The sequence below is a fragment of the Anomaloglossus baeobatrachus genome, chromosome 5, assembly GCF_048569485.1.
Source record: "Anomaloglossus baeobatrachus isolate aAnoBae1 chromosome 5, aAnoBae1.hap1, whole genome shotgun sequence".
Taxonomy (NCBI): domain Eukaryota; kingdom Metazoa; phylum Chordata; class Amphibia; order Anura; family Aromobatidae; genus Anomaloglossus; species Anomaloglossus baeobatrachus.
Window position 1 is genome coordinate 572,648,422 of NC_134357.1, and position 27,888 is coordinate 572,676,309.

At 47.4% G+C, this 27,888-nt stretch overlaps 2 protein-coding genes across 2 annotated transcripts in view; both read right to left on the bottom strand.

The window, feature by feature from the left end:
- The window catches only part of LOC142313075 (gastrula zinc finger protein XlCGF66.1-like), a 39,875-nt gene extending 18,545 nt beyond the window's left edge, over positions 1–21,330 (bottom strand). Inside the window, exons 1-3 of the mRNA XM_075352059.1 lie at positions 21,147–21,330; positions 20,838–21,017; positions 20,633–20,756 (exon numbers count right to left, since the gene is read on the bottom strand). Of these exons, the coding sequence (XP_075208174.1) occupies positions 20,633–20,756; positions 20,838–21,017; positions 21,147–21,218 (376 nt within the window). The 5' untranslated portion in view covers positions 21,219–21,330. The remainder of the gene's footprint in view (positions 1–20,632; positions 20,757–20,837; positions 21,018–21,146) is intronic.
- The window catches only part of LOC142312359 (uncharacterized), a 336,375-nt gene extending 309,473 nt beyond the window's left edge, over positions 1–26,902 (bottom strand). Inside the window, exon 1 of the mRNA XM_075351293.1 lies at positions 26,877–26,902. The gene's annotated coding sequence lies outside the window, so the exon portion shown is untranslated. The remainder of the gene's footprint in view (positions 1–26,876) is intronic.
- Positions 26,903–27,888: the final 986 nt, after the last annotated feature.

Below are 27,888 nucleotides of genomic sequence, written 5' to 3' on the forward strand. Positions count from 1 at the left end.
ACAGTAATCTGCCAAGAATAAAAATTATTTTTAATAATATATACAAATTTAAGGATATCATTTATAAGTTAGGTTCCAACATTGTTACCGGCATCCCCGCATGTTTACATTTCTGGCTGCCCAATGGTATCTTCCATGGCTTCAGTCCCTGCTGCTGTCTTCCAGACCTGCGCATGCCATTCAGGTCTCTTGAGAGTGTGCTTAAGGCATCCGTGCACCAATTCTTAAAGGGCCAGAGTACCCTAACCCGGAAATGCCTCTCAACTTATGGCTAAGAGGCACTAGGTATTTAATGCATCCTCTCCCTATGGGAGGTGCCTGGGCAACCTGGTCTACCCTTAGAGAAAAGTGTTGCTAGTTGTCAATTCCTGTTTAATTTGCTGAGTGTGTGAATGTTTCTGTATCCTAGTATCCGCTATGCCCAGGAAACCTGCTGCATCTATCTATACCAGCTGTGCCTACAATGCCTGCTGCATGTATCTATACCAGCTGTTTGGGTCATATCTGCTGCTCCTGTCATATCAGCTGTATTCGCTGCACCTGCTTATGCACCTGACCACATCAGTGACTGTTTGTATCCAATCACTGACCCGTGGGGTCAGCTGTTGCAGTACCAGAACTCACTGGAATATCCCCTGGCATCTTCCTTCCAGCATAGGCCTATCCTCACCATCAAAGGCTCTAGTGAAGCCGAGATAGCCGCTTAGCCCCTCCTGGTTGACACGGTGCTGCGGGGCAGTCCACATCCTTTCGCATCTGCAAGTATAACAGCTTGCCCAGGCAATGGATCCCACTGGTGCCAGAATGACATCTCACAGCAAGAGATTGTTCATCAATGGGAACAGCAAGAGTGGATCCTGATCTACTTGAAGGCAGTGGACACCTGCTTGCAAGTTTCACACCAACGTCTCCACTCGATCCTGTCCTGGCTGTAGTTGACACCCTGGCAGCATATCCAGTTCCAAGCTTTGATCCACATCTGTATGCTCATGTACAGGCTAACGGCGACCCCAAGTAGTGAAGGGAGATTCATAACTCAGTGCTCCATACACTTTGGACCTGTCCAAAATTAATAAAAGTTCAAAGTGTCCTTTATGATGTCAGACATGACCCGCGCTTCCATTGCTTAGATAAATCAATTATAGTAGAGAATTGAGCCTGTCGTCTTGGACAAATCTTCCAGGGGGCATTCTGCAAGATAATCAGAGAACCGGGTCGAGTTTCCTTGCCAACATCTTTACTCCTTAGACTTTGCCACCGAACTCTCACTATAGGCCACTATGCCATTCATTTCCGCTCCTTGTCCTCCAAACTAGGCTGGAAGAATGAAGCATTGGTGGATTTATTCTTAGAGGTTCTGTCTGGCCGAAACAAGGACGAACTGGCCAGCCATATTGTACCATCTTCCCGACTTGGTATCTCTGGTGTGACGGGGTATGCGACAGAGCAGTAAGGGACGCCAGGCCAAGGAACAATCCAAAGGGCTTTATTGGAACCACAAAGATAAAACACCAAACATAAATATAGATCCTTAAAGTCTGCAAGGAGTCAACAACAAAACAAAAGATCCAGGGGCGACACCCGGTATTCCAACGCCAGGGAAAATATGGCAATGGTCCTTATATGAGTTCCTTGAGTCCAACAGGGTGAACAACAAAACACAATCCCATGTGGCCACTGATTTCCAATTTGTAACAGTCCATACACAGGCTCTAGGATCCAGCCTCAGCTATAGATCCTAGTCCTTCTCCAGCCGAGATACAACTAACTGACCTAACATGGGTCTCATTGTTCTTCTCTCCTGGGATCAGCCCCTAAGGTGGTCAGAAGAGTCCAACTCCACCTGGACATTTGATACATGAAAGGATTCTAGACATCCTGGCTCTGTTCTGTTTACCAAGTTGTAGATTGGAGAAGTCCCATGCTGAGAAGAACAAACAATCCCCCACCAGTAGTACATACAGGACAGTCAAGGAGAGACAGACTATTACACCATGAGCACAGGCGGGAGAGGGACACACGGTTACATCTGGCTATCCGCATTGATCTCAGGTTCCAAGAACACTTCAGAGAGGCGAATTGTGAGAGATCGTTGCCCCTGGCTCCTAACCTCCAGAGACCCATGATGTTGTGATCTGCGGTTCCTTCTTCCTGCTTCCTCTAAGCGCATGGAGGTAGGTCATGTGAAACTGGCAAAGCATCGTCCGGTGAACCGTCGCAACACAGTCACATACAATTCTGTCCTTTTGAATCCTGGAAACTTCCAAGCCTAATGTCCATAGGAGAGACTACCCTAGGTGTGAGCAAGTCCTCTCTGTCCTTATACATCTTTGTCTGTATCCTGTGGCAGCACCCGATTTACTGAGTTGGCCTATCTGGTTCTGTCGAAAACTTTATACAACAGGCCATTGTGGATCAGCAACAGATTCTAATCCAATGACTTCAAGCTCCCATGGCGGTTTCATTCGTGGATGGAAAACTTCTATTGAAGACTATCCTGTTTGTCACTGAGCAAGATGAACTCTGGGTGGAAATGCTGCACTCAAGGAAGATAGCCTTCTATAAATTTGCAGGGCTGTCGCAGCCACTGCTACTGGGTCTGCTGTGGCTTCAGATTAACGAGTGTCTTGGGCTGGAGATCCAGAGATGTGCTCAGATGGGGTCAGCCCTATCTTGAAAAATGTCTCAGTTCAGTTAGTCCTGCCTGATGATCAGTGATGTCCTCAAATCCTCTGAGTCTGCCATCCACCTGCTGGGCTTGGCTTATGCTGATGTCTTTGACAAGAAGGAGACTGAGATTCTACCTCCATGCAGGCCCTATGATTGCCCTATCAACATACTTTCTGGTTTCTCATCTCCCCTTGGCCATGTCTGCCCTCTGTTCCAGGCGGAAACCCAAGCCTTGCCAGAGTAAAGGCCCTGTCACATACAGAGATAAATCTGCGGCAGATCTGTGGTTGCAGTAAAATTGTGGACAATCAGTGCCAGGTCTGTGGCTGTGTATAAATGGAACAATATGTCCATGATTTCACTGCAACCACAGATCTGCCAAAGATTTATCTCTGTGTGTGACGGGGCCTTAAATCAAGGAGAATCTTGCAAAGGAATATATCCAGAAGTCCTCATTTTGGACGGAGCAGAGTATATACAACCTTGTCTGTATATGGCCAGGAGACAAAGGGAAGACTGCCTTTAATACCCATGACAGCCACTATGATTATTGGTTAATGCCATTTGGGCTCAGCAATACTCTGGCGGTTTTCCAGGAATTCGTGAACCAGATCTTCGGAGAACTGCTCTACTCATGCGCAGTGGTGTATCTAGATGACATTCTTGTTTTCTCTCCCAATCTGACAACACACAGGAGGAATGTTGGCCAGGTTCTACATAGCTTCAGGAAGAGTTGTTAATACACCAAATTCGAGAAGTACCTTTTTGAATGCATTTCATTTCTCTTCCTGGGCTACATAATCTCAGACACCAGTTTTAAGATGGATCCGGAGAAGGTGTCAGTGGTTCTGAAGTGTGGCTTCGTCCTGATGGAGTGAATGTGATTCAGCGGTTCCTGGGTTTCACCAATTATTACTGCCAATTCATTCCACAATTCATGCCCCAGATTCTCTCTACCATGGCCCTGACTTGCAAGGGGGCAAATCCTAAGATGTGGATTTCTGAAGGGGAGAGTGCATTTATCGCCCTCAAGTAGGCATTCTCATTTTTAATCGCTGGCTTATGCAGCGCCGGAGCCAGACAGTACTTGGAAAAAGATGCTTTGTCATAAAGGGGGTCGGTGTGATCTTCACGCAAAAGTTGGTTTCTGGTAAAAGGCTAACCTGCTGCTTCTTCTCCAAGGCCTTCTCTGCTCCTGAGCGCAACTAGTCAATTGGCGATCAAGATATCTCTGGAGGTGTGGTGATACTGTCACGGTTGACAGAATGGCTGCCGAAGGTCCCTGCGTTTTGTTGCACAAGTTGCTCTTTGATATTTCATTCTTTCTTCCCTAATGTGAATTGAGTTCCATGTACAGTTAGGTCCAGAAATATTTGGACAGTGACACAAGTTTTTTTATTTTAGCTGTTTACAAAAACATGTTCAGAAATACAATTATATATATAATAAGGGCTGAAAGTGCACACTCCCAGCTGCAATATGAGAGTTTTCACATCTCCGATTTGGAGAAAGGGTTTAGGAATCATAGCTCTGTAATGCATAGCCTCCTCTTTTTCAAGGAACCAAAAGTAATTGGACAAGGGACTCTAAGGGCTGCAATTAACTCTGAAGGCGTCTCCCTCGTTAACCTGTAATCAATGAAGTAGTTAAAAGGTCTTGGGTTGATTACAGGTGTGTGGTTTTGCATTTGGAAGCTGTTGCTGTGACCAGACAAGTTTGGAGAAGAAAGGGAACGGCACATGATTCAAGGCACACCACATCCTCTGTAAAACATGGTGGAGGCAACGTGATGGCATGGGCATGCATGGCTTTCAATGGCACTGGGTCACTTGTGTTTATTGATGACATAACAGCAGACAAGAGTAGCCGGATGAATTCTGAAGTGTACCGGGATATACTTTCAGCCCAGATTCAGCCAAATGCCGGAAAGTTGATCGGACGGCGCTTCATAGTACAGATGGACAATGACCCCAAGCATACAGCCAAAACTACCCAGGAGTTCATGAGTGCAAAAAAGTGGAACATTCTGCAATGGCCAAGTCAATCACCAGATCTTAACCCAATTGAGCATGCATTTCACTTGCTCAAATCCAGACTTAAGACGGAAAGACCCACAAACAAGCAAGACCTGAAGGCTGTGGCTGTAAAGGCCTGGCAAAGCATTAAGAAGGAGGAAACCCAGCGTTTGGTGATGTCCATGGGTTCCAGACTTAAGGCAGTGATTGCCTCCAAAGGATTCGCAACAAAATATTGAAAATAAAAATATTTTGTTTGGGTTTGGTTTATTTGTCCAATTACTTTTGACCTCCTAAAATGTGGAGTGTTTGTAAAGAAATGTGTACAATTCCTACAATTTCTATCAGATATTTTTGTTCAAACCTTGAAATTAAACGTTACAATCTGCACTTGAATTCTGTTGTAGAGGTTTCATTTCAAATCCAATGTGGTGGCATGCAGAGCCCAACTCGCGAAAATTGTGTCACTGTCCAAATATTTCTGGACCTAACTGTATGTTCTCTGTCAGGGTTAACGCTTTCCCCTTTAGGACCCTTCAGACACCTTGGCAATTCAGCAGCTAATCCTTATCCCGACTTCCTGTGTCCATATTTCACCTTTGTTTGTTGCCAGTTACTCTTATGCTATCCAGATAGTTGCTGTACTTCTCCTAAAGTCATCCTGGAGATAAGTTGTCTGTATTCCCCTGTTTGTCAGCCAGAATCTAGGTATCCTGCTGGGTGCATAGGTGTGGAACCTATCTAGCGACTTCAGGGGAGCCAGGGAAGAGCAGAAGGTTTTATCAGGGGTCACCATCTTTCCCTTCCCTAGAGCTAGAGACAGGGTTCCCCTTCTTCCTCCACTCCCTTTTTGTCATTTGCCCGGTAAATCCCTATACATAGCATGACAGATACCTCCTGGCAGGAGAAGTGCATCTTGTGGTCATCTACTCTGACCACAAAAACTTGGCCTACCTACAAATGACTCAGAGGCTGAATCCGTGCCAAGCCCAATGCTCGCTGTTCTTCATCTACTTTGACATTGTTCTACATTTCAAGATGGCCGAAAATGTCAAGGCGGATGCACTCTCCAGGTGTTTTCTGTCACCCAGCTAGGAAGAAGAGCCTTAACACATTATTCAGCCCACGGGAGCGCCAGTAAGTGTGTCTTGGGTAGCATCCATAAAAACGTTTGTGGCAGAGGCAGACAGGAAGCGTGTGTTGCAGTGGGGTCAATCCCTCTAAGCTTGTCAGTCACCCCCAGTCAGAAGAAGATAACTCTACCTATTTCGTGGCACTATTGGTGGCCAATGCTACATAGAGATGTCGTAGAATTTGTCTCAGCCTGTCTCTCATTTGCTCGAATTAAGACCCCTAAGAAGCTTCTGGCTGGGCGACTACTACCTCTACCTGTGCAGTCTGCTCCTTAGCAACACATCTATGAACTTAATCACCGACCTGTTGGTACCCTCTGGTTACTCCATCACCTGGGTAGTAGTAGACAAGTTCTCTAAAATAGCCCACTTCACTCCATTGTCTGGTCTTCCTTCTGCTTTTGTGCTTGCCAAGCACATCTTCTGCCTGCAGGGCCTTACTCTCCACATTGTGTCCGATACAGGCGTCCAATTCACATCTCGGTTCTGACAAATTTCTTGTGGTACTTTGTCAATGAACACAACAGCGATTGGATCAAGCTTCTACCATGGGCGGAGTTCTCCTATAATAATCATGTGAGTCCTCCCCTAAATCTCCATTCCTCATTGTATTTGGACAGCAGCCTAAAACAATATGCCTGTGGTTATCACCTCCGGCAACCCTGCCTCTGATGTTCTTGTCAAGGGGTTCTCCAAAGTCTAGGTGGAGACCAAGAACTTCCTGAAGCAGTCCTCCATCAGGATGAAAAGACATGCAGATTAGAGACACCTTGCTCCTCCTTCGTTCCGTCCCAGAGACAATCTGTGGCTCTCTTCTAGATATGTCTGCCTCAAGATGCCTTCCTTCAAGTTGGGTCCCTGCTTTATTGGTCCCTTCGAGGTGCTTCAAAAGATCAACACAGTGTCCTTTAAGCTGAAGCTTTTGGCCTCCTTGCGGAACCCCAACTCCTTTTATGTGTCTCTCTTCAAGCCTGTTGTCCTGAGCCTCTACTTCACAAATCCTGTACCCTGCTTTCACCGGTAAGTGCGGAAGATGTCTTTGAAGCAAATGGCATCCTTGCCATCATAAAGGTGAAAGCTAAAACGTCTTTTTATTTGATTGAGTGGGGTTTGGTCCCGAGGAGATGCCAAGGAGAACATTAATGCCCATCTTCTCCTGAAAAGAAAAGGCTGTTACCAGTGTTCCTGCACGGTCCTGTCCGCTTTCTCTGGTGGAGACGCTGGTACACTTATTCTCCTGGCCGCCCAGTGGTGAATTCAGTTTCCCTGTCACTGCATCGTCTCCCAGAGCCTGCACATACCATGCAGGTCTCCTGGTAGCACGCTTAGGGCATGGGCATACCTATTCTTAAAGGGCCAGTGTGCCTTAACCCAGAAGTGCTCCTGGCTGTGCCAATGGCTGATAGACACTAGGTGTTTAGGCTACCCTCCAGATACTAGGTGTTTAGGCTATCCTCCCCTATGAGAGGTGCATGGGCAATATGGTCTATCCTTAGAGAAGCGTTGCAAGTTGTCAGGTCCTGTTGTATGTGCTAACATGTGTCTGTATCTTAGTATCCGCTGTGTCCACTGTACCTGCTGCATCTATATATACCAGCTGTGACTGCCTACACCATCTGTGACTTTCACTATCCAATCCCCAACCCCTGGGACCAGTTGTCGCAGTACTGGGACTCCATGGAGTAGCCCTTGCCAGCTACCCTCCAGCACAAGCTTATCCTCACCATCAGAGTTAATAGTGAAGATGAGGTAGTCATTTAGTTATTCTCCTCCTAGTTAAAGTGATGCTGCAGCCCAGTGTGTCCTCTCCCACTTGCACCTGCGAGCATAACAGTTTGCCCAGGCTATGGATTCCACTCACTCCAGAACGCCTCATCTCATAGGTATGCAGCAAGAGATCATCCATCAACGGGAACAAAAAGACCGGATCCTGATCTAGTTACAGTCAGTGGACACCCACTTGCAAGCCTTAACACCATCTCCATCTAATCCTATTGAGACAGTAGTCGCCACCCTGTCACCATATCCAGCTCCGAGCTTTGGCCCTCGTCTGTCTGCTCCTCTGTGGTTTGACAGCAACCACAAGCAATGCAGGGGATTCATAAATCAGTGCTCTTTGCACTTTGAGCTTTTGTGTCATCAGTTTGTTTTGAACAGGCCAAAGTGGCCTTTATGATGTCACACTTGACAGGCGCGGCCCTTGTTTAGATCAATCCATTATGGAAGAGAAACATTCCGGGGTGCGACCCACGAGGTATTCTATGAACCCGTCGAGTTTCGTATGACTGAGAGGCACTAGGTATATAAGGCAGCCTCCCCTTATGGGAGGTGCCTGTACAACATGGTCTGTCCTTACAGACGTGTTTCTAGTTGTCAGGTCCCGTTCTGCTTGCTGAGTCTTATGCTATGTGTGCGAACACATGCCTGCCTACCATATCTGCTATATCATCACCGCACACATGCAGGCACTACTGCCCCCATCATCACTGCACACACACTGGCACTACCGCCCCCATTATCACCGCACACACCGGCACTACCGCCCCCATCATCATCGCACACACAAGCACTACCGCACCCATCATCACCGCTCACACAGGCACTACCGCTCCCATCATCACCGCACACACACATGCACTACAGCCCCCATTATCACCGCACACACACACAGGCACTACCACGCCCATCATTACTGCACATACAGGCACTACCGCCCCTATCATCACCGCACACACCGGCACTACCGCCCCCATCATCACCGTACACACACCGGCACTACCTGAGTGACGTCTCCACTGACAGCGCGACTCACTTCAGTTGTTACGTGGAGCTCACAGTGAGCAGCGGTGTCCTACTGCCGCTCCTGTCAGCTTCCGATGTAGCAGAGCTGAAAGTGTCATACGACCTCGTGTGGATTACGCCGGACCTGGAAGGGTATTTGTGATTTAATAAAGTGGTCAAAGAGGGTGTTTTTTTGTCTTTTATTCCAAATAAAGGATTTTTCGGTGTTTGTGTTTATTTACTTTCACTACATATTGTAGTGGGGGGGTGTCTCATAGACGCCTGCCATCAGGGCCGGATTATAGGCGGGGCAGACTGGGCTTCAGCCCAGGGGCCCCCACCACAAGAGCCTCTGAGGGGGCCCCCACCACCATCTGTGTGTCCGCCATTTTATTAATGTTGCAGTGGTTCAAGACTGCACTGTACCTTTAAGGTATTTCAATCCCGGCCATCACTATACTGTGGACACGCCCACTGCACGCTGTGTGGGCTGCATCTGCCAGGATGACGTCACCGCGCTGCTGTTTCTTCCTGCCGTAGAGGAGCTTGTGGGAGGACCGGAGGTCTCAGTGGATCCCGGTAAGTATGAGGTCATTAATCATGGTGCCGGCCAGGCAGGAGGCTGCAGTGAGGAGGGAGCAGGACGCCGCTGATAACTCAGACGGCATTCCATAGTGTCAGCACAGCGGCCACTCTGCTCGGGATCAGTGTGAGTTATTGCCGGTCGCCGGAGTGTGAACTGCTGCAGATCAGGTCGGGCTGTCAGTGTCGGGTCATCGGCCTCATCCCTCCCCTGCAATAACTCACACTGATCTCCAGCACAAACATCACTACACAGATCCTGCACTGATCACATCTGAGCCTGCAGCACACATTACACTACAGTATATGGCCCATAATACATATAGAATATGCTACATCCTGTCCTGTAGGCCCAGGTGTGATCAGTGCAGGGGATTGTATATCTGTGTACATGGTATACCACATCCATTGTACAGAGCAGTGTGATATACTGTGTACACACATCAGATGGTATATAATAATGTGTATATTGTATAACATCTGGTGTCTATCACAGTATATTGTGTACCAGTCATGTATTCTCCTGTACACTGTACAGGGGCGTACCTTTGGGGGGCATGCGTCATATTTGTCCCTGCACAGTAATCAGGGGGGCACCATTAAAAAGTGAGGCAGCAGTATGGTGGGAGAAAATTGTAAGTGGAGAGTATTGGTGGAGAAAAGTGTGAGGGGCATAGTATAGAGACTGGGTAGTGGGGGGGGGATAAGCAGTATAGAGAAGGGGCAGCATGGTGGGCAGTGTGAGGGCACAGTATGGAGGGCACAGTATACTGAGGAGGGGGAATGTGAGACTGAGGTGCAGTATGGTGACTGTATAGTGAAGGAGATAGGCGGTATAGAGAAGGGGCAGCATGGTGGGCAGTGTGAGGGCACAGCATGGAGAGCACAGTACGGAGGGCACAGTATGCTGAGGAGGGGGAATGTGAGACTGAGGTGCAGTATAGTGACTGGATAGTGAAGGAGGTAGACAGTATAGAGAAGGGGCAACATGGTGGGCAGTGTGAGGGCACAGTATGGAGGGCACAGTATGCTGAGGAGGGGGAATGTGAGATTGAGTTGCACTTTCAGTGATTTTGGTACTGAGGGTGAGGGCAGTATAGAGAGGGGATTGCATGGGGAACAGTGTGAGGGTACAGCTCAGGAGGGGGAGTGTGAGGAGGGGGCACAGTATAGACATTTGGAAGTATAGTGCGTACACAATGTAGGGGACTGTATGAAGAGGGGGCCCAGAACTGAAAGAAGAGGCCATGTACCATAAGAATGACATTGTGTGGGTCATTTTGTGCAGGGAGCACAGTGAGGGGCAATTATTTATTCAGGCACACAGCGTAGGTCGTATATTTATATTTAGACGCATTATAATCATTCTGCTATTTATTTTAAGGGCATAATGTCGAGATGTGCTGCAGAAGGCCCGGGAGGTCTGCAGAGAGGAGCTGTGGAAGTGAAAAGTCATCATGACGTCTGGACAAGATGGAGAAGAAAGAATAAGATGACTCCGATCAGAGAAGATGTCACCTACAAGGAACCTGGATGTAACTGTATGTGTCAATGCTTCTCCTCATCAGGACTGTGGGTCTTGTATGGTCCAAAGTCTGATAAATACTGATAACTCCCAGCATTTTCTTACAAGTGTTAAGGACATACTGGGAGTTGTTAATTCATGTGATACAAATGTATATGGGGATGTGACACTACAATATATTGTTGTAGTAAATTTGGTACTGTAGTCCTGTATTGGTGGTTCTGGTGATATATTCGTTTACTGATGAGGGTGCTAGTGATGTATTTTGGTATTGCTTTTGGTTCTGGTGCTGTACACTGTGTGCAGAATTATGAGGCAAGTTGTATTTTAGAGGATTTTTTTTATTATTGATCAACAACTATGTTCTCAATTAGCCCAAAAGAATCATAAATATCAAATCTTAATATTTTTGGCAGTTGGAGTGGGGGTTTTTAGATTTGGCTATCTTAGGAGGATCTGTTTGTGCAGGTAACTATTACTGTGCAGAATTATTAGGCAACTTAATAAAAACCAAATATATTCCCATCTCACTTGTTTATTTTCCCCAGGTAAACCAATATAACTGCACAACATTTAGAAATAAACATTTCTGACATGCAAACACAAAACCCAAAAAATTAGTGACCAATATAGCCCCCTTTCTTTCTGATGACACTCAGCAGCGACCATCCATAGATTCTGTCATTGCTTGATCTGTTTACGATCAACATTGCATGCAGCAGCCACCACAGCCTCCAGACACTGTTCCGAGAGGTGTACTGTTTTCCCTCCCTGTAGATCTCACATTTTATGAGGGACCACAGGTTCTCTATGGGGTTCAGATCAGGTGAACAAGGGGGCCATGTCATTATTTTTTCATCTTTTAGACCTTTACTGGCCGGCCACGCTGTGGAGTAGTTGGATGCATGTGATGGAGCATTGTCGTGCATGAAAATCATGTTTTTCTTGAACGATACCGACTTTTTCCTGTACCACTGCTTGAAGAAGTTGTCTTCCAGAAACTGGCAGTAGGTCTGGGAGTTGAGCTTCACTCCATCCTCAACGCGAAAAGGTCCCATAAGTTGATCTTTGATGATCCCAGCCCATACCAGTGCCCACCTCCACCTTGCTGGCGTCTGAGTCGGAGTGGAGCTCTCTGCCCTTTACTGATCCAGCCTCTGGCCCATCCATCTGCCCATCAAGAGTCACTCTCATTTCATCAGTCCATAAAACCTTTGAAAAATCAGTCTTAAGATATTTCTTGGCCCAGTCTTGACAGTTTATCTTCTGTGTCTTGGTCAGAGGTGGTGGTTTTTCAGCCTTCTTTACCTTGGCCATGTCCCTGAGTATGGCGCACCTTGTGCTTTTTGATACTCCAGTAACGTTTCAGCTCTGAAATATGGCCAAACTGGTGGTAAATGGCATCTTGGCAGCTTCACGCTTGATTTTTCTCAATTCATGGGCAGTTATTTTGCGCCTTTTTTGCCCAACACGCTTCTTGCGACCCTGTTGGCTATTTGCCATGAAACGCTTGATTATTCGGTGATCACGCTTCAAAAGTTTGGCAATTTCATGACTGCTGCATCCCTCTGCAAGACATCTCACAATAGGAACTTTTCAGAGCCCGTCACATCTCTCTTCTGACCCATTCTGCCAAAGGAAAGGAAGTTGCCTAATAATTAAGCACACCTTATATAGGGTGTTGATGTCATTACACCACACCCCTCCTCATTACAGAGATGCACATCACCGGATTTACTTAATTGGTATTTGGCTCTCAAGCCTATACAGCTTGGAGTAGGACGACATGTATAAAAAGCATCATGTGAGCAAAATACTCATTTGTCTAATAATTCTACACACAGTGTATTTATGTACATTTTACTGATTCTGATCCTGTACACATGTAGCAAGCCATAATTTGTAAAATTACATGACCGCAAGGGTTTCTACATTATGTTAGTAGCATTAAAGGGGTTGTCCAGGTTTGTGATGAAAGTTTCTATGTGACTGCAGACTTCTGAATCCTCAGTGTGCACACTGCACACTGTCAGGACTCTCCGATGCCAGCAGTGAGAGCTTGAGGGCATGTAACTATTGAGTGAGGCTGCAGACGTCTAATTTGAATGTGGCCGGAAGTAAGCAAATCGCATACTTGCCGTCCCATGACTACTTGCTCATGGCACGGGAAAATCATGACAGTGTGCAGTCCGCAAGCTGTGAGAATTCAGAAGTCTGCAGTCATATAGGATAACAACAAATTTTCCTTGTCGACCTGGACAACTCCTTTAATAATAAAAGTAAGCCCCGTAGCATGCCCAATCCAACAACCTGTAATATACTCAATGTAAGGATTTAGCTCTGCTTGCTAATTCCAGAAGTGGTCACATGACCACTTGCAGGTCATTTTAATACTTTGAATCACAATTAGCTCATCTTCCTGCTTCTCTTTATGGGCTGTAGTATTTCACTGAACATCGAGAGAATTAGGAAGAGCAGCTCATCGGCACGTGTGAAAATGGCGTATGAGCGGTCACATGACAACTACTCAAACCGCATAAGCCGTGTATAGAAGGGGGCGCCAAACTGAACTCCTACTCCATGGACAGGAAAACCTAGATCCACCTCTGATACTGTGTATGGTATTGTGAAGATGTAATTTACCCTCTCACTGTATATGCTGTACAGATTCCTATTTCAAGCTGGGTTCATTGTCTTATTTGAACTACTTCTGTGTACATTTCTATTGTTGTAGGTAATCCCCCCCTAAAATGCAAGGTTATATCCTCTTGAGGCACTTCCATCCCTGGGAGTAGGGGGAGGTGGGCCTAGAGTCCAACTAGTGTAAACTCTGCTTACCTGGGAGATTCAGTCAGAGTGAGCTGAAACTTGAAGAGAGCAGGAGCTCCAGCCTGTGTGGCTGTGGACACGGACGGAGCTAGGCCTGTGTGGCGGCCCGTGGGATTGTGTGGAACTCTTTGGACTACTGTAAGGACGATTGCTTTGTAATCCAGTCCGAGGATTGTCGGGAAGGGCCCCAAATCTGTTTTACGTGGACTTATCGTGTGCTGTTCCAGTGTTCTTGTGAATAAACCTGTTGGATCGTTCCTCGGCCTGTTGTCTCTCCTTGCTCTGCTGTACACCCCGTCACAAACTGGTTGGCAGCGCTGGGATCAGAGCAGAAGGAATGGAGGACAATGGCTCAACATCAGGAACCAGCACTGCAGAGTACAAGACCTGGACTTTGGGGAGCCTGCAATCAAAGGCCCGTGAAGTAGGAGTTCGTTTCAAAGGACTCTCCAAGGAGCAGCTGATTGAGGCGCTAGAAGGAGTCTGCTCGCAAAATGACGTGGAGGAAGGATCCTCACAGCAAAGGGAGGAAAGACGGGAGCTGGAGGTAAATACCCAAAAAAGTCAATGGATTGTGTGGTATGAAGAGGAGATGGCACTGCTTGGAGATGAGGTCACCATTGAATATAAGATGGATGCTATTCGCAGAGCTCAAGAGAGGGCATTGCTGGAGAGGAGATTTGCTGTGGAAGCAGCTAGAGGCTCCAGACAAACTTTAACCACAGCACCAACTATGAGGGAATTCTCCAGAGTGTCCCGCAAGGACTTTAAGCCGTTTAATGAAGCTGCAGGTGACATTGAGGGCTTCTTTCAGGACTTTGAGCATCAGTGCCGATTAATGGAAGTCCCAGAAAGAGAGCGAGTCAGACACCTGGTGGGCCTCTTGGAGGGTGGAGCTGCCGACGCCTATAGAGCTATGGACCCTCAGTGGAATTGTGAGTATGGGGAGATAAAACAGACCATTCTGGAACATTATGCCGTGACCCCAGATACTTATAGGACTAAGTTCCGTACATTAGCCTGTGATGGAGAAGTGTCTTTCAAGATGTTTGCCCACAGACTGAAACAAGTATGCCATCGCTGGCTGGAGGGAGAGGGAGCCTTAACTTGGCAGACCTTCCTCCAGGTCATCCTAAAAGAACAATTCTTTGCCCAGTGCCCCGCTGAGATCCGGGAATGGGTGCGTGAGAGAAAACCAGCGACAGTGGAGGAAGCTGCTGCTCTAGCTGATGAGGTGCTCACTATCAAGCCTCAGTGGAGGGTTTTGTTGGAGGATGGAGAGACGCCTAACAGCTCCACAACACCGGATGCCCCCAGTTATTCTGCCCCCATTGTTCCCCGTTCCTCTAAGCCACCACATGTTGATACCCGTGTTAATGTGCCTCCAGTTGCTTCTACTGCACTTTCTGGAATACGCCGGGGAGAGGAAGTAACAAAGCGCAGGTGTTATGTTTGTAGGCATCCCGGGCATTTGCAGGCCTCATGCCCAGCCAGCCCATGGAGGAATCATCCTCCAACCCCTACAGCACCTTCAGGTGGGAGTCGGCCTCCAAGTTCCCCTACCCCTTACCCAAGAGGACGCCTTGGATGGAGGGAGACCCAGCTCAGATGCTATCAATGTGGACAGCCAGGGCATCGGCAAGTCTCCTGCCCAGCTGTTCAAATGAGGACTGATCCTGCGCCCAATCGGATTGTTAATTATTTACAGCCCAGCGCCATGGAGGAAGATGTGGCACCGCTATGTGAGGACTGGCCTAGTGACTCAGCCCCCCATGTTGCACCACCAGGAGTTTACGGGGTGCGACCTGCAGTTATGACGACTTCTGCTCATCGAGGTAAGCACTTGCAGGAGGTTGTGCTGGATGGACAGAGACTTGTTGGATTTTGTGACTCTGGTGCTTTCCTCACACTGGCTGATCCCCGAGTGGTTCGGCCTGAGGCAATCCATAGAGGACCTGGGATTGTCATTGAACTGGCTGGTGGACAATGGAGGACTATTCCCACAGCCACTGTGGATCTGAGCTTTGGTTTTGGGGTCAGGCAATGTGTGGTTGGAGTGATGGGTGGTCTGCCTGCAGCTGTTCTCCTGGGCAATGATGTGGGAGAGCTACGATGCCAATTCGTGGCTGCATGAAGCCACATGTAAGTAACGCTCTGCCTGTGTGTACTTAACCAGTGACCTGTAGAGGTCCCTAGTACGTACACAAGTTGGGAGGGGGAGGGATTGTGAAGATGTAATTTACCCTCTCACTGTATATGCTGTACAGATTCCTATTTCAAGCTGGGTTCATTGTCTTATTTGAACTACTTCTGTGTACATTTCTATTGTTGTAGGTAATCCCCCCCTAAAATGCAAGGTTATATCCTCTTGAGGCACTTCCATCCCTGGGAGTAGGGGGAGGTGGGCCTAGAGTCCAACTAGTGTAAACTCTGCTTACCTGGGAGATTCAGTCAGAGTGAGCTGAAACTTGAAGAGAGCAGGAGCTCCAGCCTGTGTGGCTGTGGACACGTACGGAGCTAGGCCTGTGTGGCGGCCCGTGGGATTGTGTGGAACTCTTTGGACTACTGTAAGGACGATTGCTTTGTAATCCGGTCCGAGGATTGTCGGGAAGGGCCCCGAATCTGTTTTACGTGGACTTATCGTGTGCTGTTCCAGTGTTCTTGTGAATAAACCTGTTGGATCGTTCCTCGGCCTGTTGTCTCTCCTTGCTCTGCTGTACACCCCGTCACAGGTATACCGTGTACAGACATCAGCTGCTATGTACTACTCCGGAGATAATACAATAGAGAGCACATTAGTATTTTTAGCAACCATTGCTGCCAGTGAGAACTTTTCCTTTCTGTATTTTTACTATTCCATGGCTGTCTTAACATTGGGATCAATAAAAATATGTGAGTAACTTTCTGTGTATAAGTGTAAATCTGAATGTGGCAGAACAGGATAAGATCCATGCTCAGTGGATTTATTTCTAAATGCTTCAGTTCGTGCTCTACTGTTATGGCTAAAAATGTTAACGTTATGGGGCCCCCACCAGATTTTCTGCGCAGGGGCCCCCACTAACCTTAATCTGGCCCTGCCTGCCATGATTAACCTAGGACTTAGTTGCAGCTATGGGCTGCCATTAACTCATTACCCCGATTGCCAACGCACCAGGGCAATTCGGGATGAGCCGGGTAGAGTTCCAGGACTGTTGCATATAATGGATGCGGCAATTACGGGCGGCTGCTGGCTGATATTTTTAGGCTGGGGGGCTCCCCATAACGTGGGGCTCCCCATCCTGAGAATACCAGCCTTCATCCATGTGACTTTATCTTGGCTCGTATCAAAATTGGGGGGGACCGCACACCAGTTTTTTTTAATAATTTATTTATTGTACTGCATGATATAGACCCGCCTACCGGTGGCTATGATCGGTTGCAGTGAGACAGCTGTCACTCAGCGTGAGGGCGGTGGGGGAAGCAGGGCATACGAGATGGAATAATGAGCGGCCGGCATTTTTTGAAAAGCTGGAAAACCTGTCAGAGCTTTGTGCTTTGTGACAGCCGCGCAGCGCTGTGCCCGTGATCAGTGAGTATGAGAGAGAGGGTGAGAGGGAGAGACCGACCGACAGAGAGAGATAGAGACCGAGAGAGACTGACCGACAGACAGCGAGAGAGAGAGACCAGGAGTCCTTTTAAATGATTTAGAACGTTCTACTGGACACGCTGAGCATGCTCAGCAGAACATTACAGAATCCTGCACCATAGACATTCATTATGCCTCTTAACGGATCCCAACGGAATCCTGCCGAGTGCGTTTTTTTTTACACAAACAAAAAACGTTACATTGCACATTCCTTCCGCCCAACGGTCACTGATGGTCACTGATAAAACTACTGATGCGCTGCGGGGCGGATGCAACGCAAGACAATCTGTTGCAATCCGCCCTTAATAGAAGCCTAAGGCTATGTGCGCACTAGACCGTTTTACCCGCGGATTTGCCGCGGAAATTTCTTGAGAAAGATTAGAAATCTTTCTGCAGACATTTCCCAGCAAAACCTATGTGTAAAAAAAATAGCTGTGTGCACGCTGTGGATTTTTCTCAAGAACATTTCTTGAGAAAATGAGCCTGTCCATTATTACCTGCGGAATACTCCCAGAATTTCTATACTTGCATGTGTCAGGAACAACCTGCAGAAAATCCGCGGTGAAATCGCGGTAAAATCACGGCTAATCCGCGATAAAAACACATGCGTTTTTACCGCGGGTTTGGTGCTTTTTTTTCCCGCAGGTGCGGGAATCTTCAACTCCCAGAATGTCTCTCAAGAAAGTTTCTTGAGAAAAAAGACATTTCTAGTGCGCACATAGTCTTAGAGGAATAAATGGATTCCTGCAACGGTTACCGTAATTCCTCAAGACGGCGGATTGCAATGGATGCCGCACAACGCAAGTGTGAAAGTACCCTAAAGCAGAATATGGTAAATGCAATTTACTGACTATATGTTGTGGTATCACTATTTCTTTTAAGAGTATCAAATGCAATGTTCGATCACTTCTAATTCTTTTACATTTTTAGTGAATTTCAATTTTTTTTTTTAAATAAGTGGAAAACAAATGAACCTAACATTACAGCTAAGATAAAGTAGAATATGCCACAGAAAAAAGTCTCAGAAACACTGGTATCAGATTCAGCATTACAAAGGTGTTATCATGTAAAGTGACAGATGTCAGATTGGAGAAATGGGACCTGGATAGGAGCAGAAAACTGGCTGCAGTGGAAAGCCATGAAATAAGAGCGGCTTTGGTAATAACTACTATAGAGAAACTGTAACTATAGACAATAACACATCTACTAAAATGACCGCCCTCCACCTGACAGCCTTCACCGTCAGTGATTTAGTAACTAGAGGTGACACATCTGGAGTAATTACAGTATGTGGCTCTCGGCAATCCAAACTATTGTAGGGGCCAATATCTTTATTCTATGAGTTTCGAAGTGTGACTTCACTTCTTAATCAGTGGATTTTCCTGATAAAGTGAGGACACACCTCGAAATGCGTTGAATAAAACCACCTATACTTCAGTATTTTTGGATTTGTGTCATTCCTGCAGTAGCACAGAAATATTTCCACCTTTATTCAGTTTTTGATCTATACACTTTCTACACAGAGAAAATATCTCTCAGGCTCTTGAAGGTAAAAATATCAGAACTTTATGTGTTAATTACTTTCCTTTTTTTTCTATTTAATTTTCTATTTCCGGCACTGACTAACATATATGTTATAATTCACGCAATGGGATTTTCAGTTTAATAAGGTGTTGGTGGTCTCTACCTACCCTGATGGGTGAGCTACTATTACTATTATTATTACTACTAAGTTTGATCGGCTAAATTAAATAGGACGCTTTCCCACTAATTCTGTATCCCACAGGACACGCGATTTAGTTCTGCGGCACCACAGGCCCATGGTAAGGTGACTCACCCGGACTTTGCTGGACTTTCTCTGTTTCCATAACCTATGCATTTACTGATCTCCTTTCCTCCATAACCAGCTGCCTCTGACTTTCTCCATGCCCAACGGACCTCCCTCCAGGCCATACCATAGAAGTCATTTGGTAACACTGTTCTTACTCTTTATTCCTTCTCCTCTATCTCTTTACCTCTACACCATACCTCATAGTAACCACTAGATCATCTTTGTTTCATTTGTGTAACTGGTATAACAATCAGGCACATTATCCTGATTCCAAGCATGAGCCCTGAACCCTGTTTCTACACTGCAGGAGCTGCCCTCCTCCTGATACTCTTATGATTGTAATTATTGTATTGCCTTTGATTTCATTCCATATAACTGAAGTAACTATCAGGCATATTACCCTGATCCCAAGCGTGAGCCCTGGACCCTGAATCCATACTGCAGGGACCATACACATGATCATAATATCTCCAAAGCCCAACAAACCTTTCTCCGGGCTATACCATTGAAGCCAATAGGTAACCTTACTCTCACTATTTGTTCTTTCCTGCATTCATTCTATACTCTACAGCTACCACTTAACCACTTTTGTATTTCATTTAATGTAGCTATAATAGCACCCAGGTCCATTATCCTGACTCCAAACTTGAGCCCTGGGCCCTGATACCATACCGAAGGAACTGCCTTCTCCCTGACACTTCCATGATTGTAATATCTCTGGCCACTCTAGACAAGGGACACACATGACTACCAAGGTAATCAATATTTAATTCCCCCTCATGGACCCTATTTGTGGAACAGAATCACCTTACTCAACAGGTTTTTTCTCATCCCCACTCATCTTAAGAGATATTCTATGTTCTCTGTTCCAGACTTCCTCACTATGTTCCTCATACCCCTATAGGATTTGATCCTATACGCCGGCATCACCCAGGGACCTCACACAGGGTATGTCCACGCTTACATCATTTTTCTAGATATTTCTCTCTCTCTTACATGTTGTTGTTTTTCTCCCTCCTTCAGCAGTCTCTGCACGTGTTCTTACAGCTATCCTACTTACCTATCAGGTTACGTTTCCAGTGTAGGTCAAGGTGAGCGTCCTTACCATACTCTCGATACCCTACGGTCACTCCACATCGCTCATCCACCCTGTATCCACTGTACTACGATATAACAGTGATCAACAGAGCTATCTACCTTATATACGACATCTTCTAGTTTCAAACTGTATACATAGACTTCTGTACCCTTGTCTCTATGGCTCTGTCATTGCCTGTTTTCTCTGATGTTCAAATTTTGCCTTCTGTACCTTGATAATGCAGCCACGACTTCAATTGATTGACTTCCTTTCTTTGTTTTGTCTCTCTTATTTTGTAAATATTGTATTTAGTCTGTCTGACCTGATGAAGGCTTGTTAGCCGAAACGTCGACACCTGGCGGACAATTGTACAGCACCGTTTTTTCACGTTTGACACTAACAAAATAAAAGAAAAGGATTCTGACATCCAACTACTGTGTTCTTTGATTTCATGGGAAATTACTAGTGTGCCGGCGTTAACCTCTAGAGACACATACAGGGACTGAATTCATTCCTTACATACAGATAAATATAGGCCATGTGTATTTAGTCCTGTCTATTACCTGTTGATGTGAGGGACTGGGAAACCTCCATCATGATGTCCTTGTACAGATCTTTGTGTCCTTCTAAATACTCCCACTCCTCCATGGAGAAATAGACGGTGACGTCCTGACACCTTATAGGAACCTGACACATACAATGATACCGTCACCCCCGATCCCTTCATAGCGTTACTGTATAATGTCCCAGCATTCCCAGCAGTGTCACCTCTCCAGTCAGCAGCTCAATCATCTTGTAGGTGAGTTCTAGGATCTTCTGGTCATTGATGTCCTCATGTATCGGGGGGTGAGGTGGAGGCCCCGTGATTGGGCTCAGGGGTCTTCCCCATCCCTCAGACACAGGGGCCTGACAGCGCTCACTAGAGGTCTTCTTCACTACTGTGTAATCCTGGTTATGGAGAGACACAGTAAGAAATCTCACTCCAGACATTTCCAGAGTCCTCACCTCTCCAGTTCTGTCCATCTGTTATTCCCATAGATAAGAATGATGTAATGTGACGTCATCAGAATCTCTCACCTCTCCAGTAAGCCGGAAGAGGATCTCTAGGGTGAGGTGTAATATCCTCTCCGCCATCTTGTCCCTGTCCATATTCAGCCTTCACGGGGCAATCAGGAGAATTCTCTTCTATAGAGCGATTGTTCTCCCCCAGCATCTAATGTGTATGGAGCCTGAGCCCTGTAATGGGGAATCTCCACACACCTCCTCCTGCAGAGCCGCACACTAGATATATAATACCCTGCACCTACCTCCACCTGCAGAGCCGCACACTAGATATATAATACCCTGCACCTACCTCCACCTGCAGAGCCGCACACTAGATATATAATAACCTGCACCTACCTCCACCTGCAGAGCCGCACACTAGATATATAATACCCTGCACCTACCTCCACCTGCAGAGCCGCACACTAGATATATAATCCCCTGCACACACCTCCACCTGCAGAGCCGCACACTAGATATATAATACCCTGCACCTACCTCCACCTGCAGAGCCGCACACTAGATATATAATACCCTGCACCTACCTCCACCTGCAGAGCCGCACACTAGATATATAATACCCTGCACCTACCTCCACCTGCAGAGCCGCACACTAGATATATAATACCCTGCACCTACCTCCACCTGCAGAGCCGCACACTAGATATATAATACCCTGCACCTACCTCCACCTGCAGAGCCGCACACTAGATATATAATACCCTGCACCTACCTCCACCTGCAGAGCCGCACACTAGATATATAATACCCTGCACCTACCTCCACCTGCAGAGCCGCACACTAGATATATAATAACCTGCACCTACCTCCACCTGCAGAGCCGCACACTAGATATATAATACCCTGCACCTACCTCCACCTGCAGAGCCGCACACTAGATATATAATACCCTGCACCTACCTCCACCTGCAGAGCCGCACACTAGATATATAATACCCTGCACCTACCTCCACCTGCAGAGCCGCACACTAGATATATAATACCCTGCACCTACCTCCACCTGCAGAGCCACACACTAGATATATAATACCCTGCACCTACCTCCACCTGCAGAGCCGCACACTAGATATATAATAACCTGCACCTACCTCCTCCTGCAGAGCCGCACACTAGATATATAATACCCTGCACCTACCTCCACCTGCAGAGCCGCACACTAGATATATAATACCCTGCACCTACCTCCACCTGCAGAGCCGCACACTAGATATATAATACCCTGCACCTACCTCCACCTGCAGAGCCGCACACTAGATATATAATACCCTGCACCTACCTCCACCTGCAGAGCCGCACACTAGATATATAATACCCTGCACCTACCTCCACCTGCAGAGCCGCACACTAGATATATAATACCCTGCACCTACCTCCACCTGCAGAGCCGCACACTAGATATATAATACCCTGCACCTACCTCCTCCTGCAGAGCCGCACACTAGATATATAATACCCTGCACCTACCTCCACCTGCAGAGCCGCACACTAGATATATAATACCCTGCACCTACCTCCACCTGCAGAGCCGCACACTAGATATATAATACCCTGCACCTACCTCCACCTGCAGAGCCGCACACTAGATATATAATACCCTGCACCTACCTCCTCCTGCAGAGCCGCACACTAGATATATAATACCCTGCACCTACCTCCACCTGCAGAGCCGCACACTAGATATATAATACCCTGCACCTACCTCCACCTGCAGAGCCGCACACTAGATATATAATACCCTGCACCTACCTCCACCTGCAGAGCCGCACACTAGATATATAATACCCTGCACCTACCTCCACCTGCAGAGCCGCACACTAGATATATAATACCCTGCACCTACCTCCACCTGCAGAGCCGCACACTAGATATATAATACCCTGCACCTACCTCCTCCTGCAGAGCCGCACACTAGATATATAATACCCTGCACCTACCTCCTCCTGCAGAGCCGCACACTAGATATATAATACCCTGCACCTACCTCCACCTGCAGAGCCGCACACTAGATATATAATACCCTGCACCTACCTCCACCTGCAGAGCCGCACACTAGATATATAATACCCTGCACCTACCTCCTCCTGCAGAGCCGCACACTAGATATATAATACCCTGCACCTACCTCCACCTGCAGAGCCGCACACTGGATATATAATACCCTGCACCTACCTCCACCTGCAGAGCCGCACACTGGATATATAAATACCCTGCACCTACCTCCACCTGCAGAGCCGCACACTGGATATATAATACCCTGCACCTACCTCCACCTGCAGAGCCGCACACTAGATATATAATACCCTGCACCTACCTCCTCCTGCAGAGCCGCACACTAGATATATAATACCTTGCACCTACCTCCTCCTGCAGAGCCGCACACTAGATATATAATACCCTGCACCTACCTCCACCTGCAGAGCCGCACACTAGATATATAATACCCTGCACCTACCTCCACCTGCAGAGCCGCACACTAGATATATAATACCCTGCACCTACCTCCACCTGCAGAGCCGCACACTAGATATATAATACCCTGCACCTACCTCCTCCTGCAGAGCCGCACACTAGATATATAATACCCTGCACCTACCTCCTCCTGCAGAGCCGCACACTAGATATATAATACCCTGCACCTACCTCCACCTGCAGAGCCGCACACTAGATATATAATACCCTGCACCTACCTCCACCTGCAGAGCCGCACACTAGATATATAATACCCTGCACCTACCTCCTCCTGCAGAGCCGCACACTAGATATATAATACCCTGCACCTACCTCCACCTGCAGAGCCGCACACTGGATATATAATACCCTGCACCTACCTCCACCTGCAGAGCCGCACACTAGATATATAATACCCTGCACCTACCTCCACCTGCAGAGCCGCACACTGGATATATAATACCCTGCACCTACCTCCACCTGCAGAGCCGCACACTAGATATATAATACCCTGCACCTACCTCCTCCTGCAGAGCCGCACACTAGATATATAATACCCTGCACCTACCTCCTCCTGCAGAGCCGCACACTAGATATATAATACCCTGCACCTACCTCCACCTGCAGAGCCGCACACTGGATATATAATACCCTGCACCTACCTCCACCTGCAGAGCCGCACACTAGATATATAATACCCTGCACCTACCTCCACCTGCAGAGCCGCACACTGGATATATAATACCCTGCACCTACCTCCTCCTGCAGAGCCGCACACTAGATATATAATACCCTGCACCTACCTCCACCTGCAGAGCCGCACACTAGATATATAAAACCCTGCACCTACCTCCTCCTGCAGAGCCGCACACTAGATATATAATACCCTGCACCTACCTCCACCTGCAGAGCCGCACACTAGATATATAATACCCTGCACCTACCTCCACCTGCAGAGCCGCACACTAGATATATAATACCCTGCACCTACCTCCACCTGCAGAGCCGCACACTAGATATATAATACCCTGCACCTACCTCCACCTGCAGAGCCGCACACTAGATATATAATACCCTGCACCTACCTCCACCTGCAGAGCCGCACACTAGATATATAATAACCTGCACCTACCTCCACCTGCAGAGCCGCACACTAGATATATAATACCCTGCACCTACCTCCACCTGCAGAGCCGCACACCAGATATATAATACCCTGCACCTACCTCCACCTGCAGAGCCGCACACCAGATATATAATACCCTGCACCTACCTCCACCTGCAGAGCCGCACACTAGATATATAATACCCTGCACCTACCTCCACCTGCAGAGCCGCACACTAGATATATAATACCCTGCACCTACCTCCACCTGCAGAGCCGCACACTAGATATATAATACCCTGCACCTACCTCCACCTGCAGAGCCGCACACTGGATATATAATACCCTGCACCTACCTCCACCTGCAGAGCCGCACACTAGATATATAATACCCTGCACCTACCTCCACCTGCAGAGCCGCACACCAGATATATAATACCCTGCACCTACCTCCACCTGCAGAGCCGCACACCAGATATATAATACCCTGCACCTACCTCCACCTGCAGAGCCGCACACCGGATATATAATACCCTGCACCTACCTCCACCTGCAGAGCCGCACACTAGATATATAATACCCTGCACCTACCTCCACCTGCAGAGCCGCACACTAGATATATAATACCCTGCACCTACCTCCACCTGCAGAGCCGCACACTGGATATATAATACCCTGCACCTACCTCCACCTGCAGAGCCGCACACTAGATATATAATACCCTGCACCTACCTCCACCTGCAGAGCCGCACACTAGATATATAATACCCTGCACCTACCTCCACCTGCAGAGCCGCACACTAGATTTATAATACCCTGCACCTACCTCCACCTGCAGAGCCGCACACTAGATATATAATACCCTGCACCTACCTCCACCTGCAGAGCCGCACACTAGATATATAATACCCTGCACCTACCTCCACCTGCAGAGCCGCACACTAGATATATAATACCCTGCACCTACCTCCACCTGCAGAGCCGCACACTGGATATATAATACCCTGCACCTACCTCCACCTGCAGAGCCGCACACTAGATATATAATACCCTGCACCTACCTCCACCTGCAGAGCCGCACACTAGATATATAATACCCTGCACCTACCTCCACCTGCAGAGCCGCACACTAGATTTATAATACCCTGCACCTACCTCCACCTGCAGAGCCGCACACTAGATATATAATACCCTGCACCTACCTCCACCTGCAGAGCCGCACACTAGATATATAATACCCTGCACCTACCTCCTCCTGCAGAGCCGCACACCAGATATATAATACCCTGCACCTACCTCCACCTGCAGAGCCGCACACTAGATATATAATACCCTGCACCTACCTCCACCTGCAGAGCCGCACACTAGATATATAATACCCTGCACCTACCTCCACCTGCAGAGCCGCACACTAGATATATAATACCCTGCACCTACCTCCACCTGCAGAGCCGCACACTAGATATATAATACCCTGCACCTACCTCCACCTGCAGAGCCGCACACTAGATATATAATAACCTGCACCTACCTCCACCTGCAGAGCCGCACACTAGATATATAATAACCTGCACCTACCTCCACCTGCAGAGCCGCACACTAGATATATAATACCCTGCACCTACCTCCTCCTGCAGAGCCGCACACTAGATATATAATACCCTGCACCTACCTCCACCTGCAGAGCCGCACACTAGATATATAATACCCTGCACCTACCTCCACCTGCAGAGCCGCACACTAGATATATAATACCCTGCACCTACCTCCACCTGCAGAGCCGCACACTAGATATATAACACCCTGCACCTACCTCCACCTGCAGAGCCGCACACTAGATATATAATACCCTGCACCTACCTCCTCCTGCAGAGCCGCACACTAGATATATAATACCCTGCACCTACCTCCACCTGCAGAGCCGCACACTAGATATATAATACCCTGCACCTACCTCCTCCTGCAGAGCCGCACACTAGATATATAATACCCTGCACCTACCTCCACCTGCAGAGCCGCACACTAGATATATAATACCCTGCACCTACCTCCACCTGCAGAGCCGCACACTAGATATATAATACCCTGCACCTACCTCCACCTGCAGAGCCGCACACTAGATATATAATACCCTGCACCTACCTCCACCTGCAGAGCCGCACACTAGATATATAATACCCTGCACCTACCTCCACCTGCAGAGCTGCACACTAGATATATAATACCCTGCACCTACCTCCACCTGCAGAGCCGCACACTAGATATATAATACCCTGCACCTACCTCCACCTGCAGAGCCGCACACTAGATATATAATACCCTGCACCTACCTCCTCCTGCAGAGCCGCACACTAGATATATAATACCCTGCACCTACCTCCACCTGCAGAGCCGCACACTAGATATATAATACCCTGCACCTACCTCCACCTGCAGAGCCGCACACTAGATATATAATACCCTGCACCTACCTCCACCTGCAGAGCCGCACACTAGATATATGGCTGCTCTGTGCTTCCAGGACCTGTGATGATGTCACATGGAGGGGAGGAGTCAGGGGTCACATGATCAGCTCCTCAGTGTATGCAGGGCTCTGCTGTGCTGGGTGTCATGGTGCTGGATGAGGGGAAGTTTATGTGTGGGGTCAGGAGGGGTTTACAGTGTGGATGTAGCAGAGATTGCAGGGCACTGCGGCCGCTGCCGCTGCCCCTGACTGCTGAGCCCCTCGCTACATCCCCAATGATCACCAGATTCAAGTTAGTCTGCAGTTAGACGTTAGCTATTAGATATTCATTCATCTATGGTGCACCAACTGTTTTAAAACCAACTGATCATACATAATTTTTATTTTGATCAAGGTGCCTGGTCCACAAGTGCTCAAAATGAACATCTCAATGTCCTGAATAATATTTGACCGAAAATTTATCAAGTCTATGTGTAGTTTAGAAGTTATTCACGTAAATCTGTGTTACATAACGCTATACGCGCATAATGAAACGATGCTGAAGTTGGTTTCTTATTCGGCAATTTAGTTTTTTCAGTTTTTTATGCATTTATCAACAAAAATAACACATCACAATAATAAAATACAATGCACTGATGTGCCCTAATATAAATACACTCAAACTCAGCTGTGAAAAATATAAAACTGGCAAAAAAATGGGCATCAAAGTGGGCACCAAAGTATGTTAGTGAAAGGGT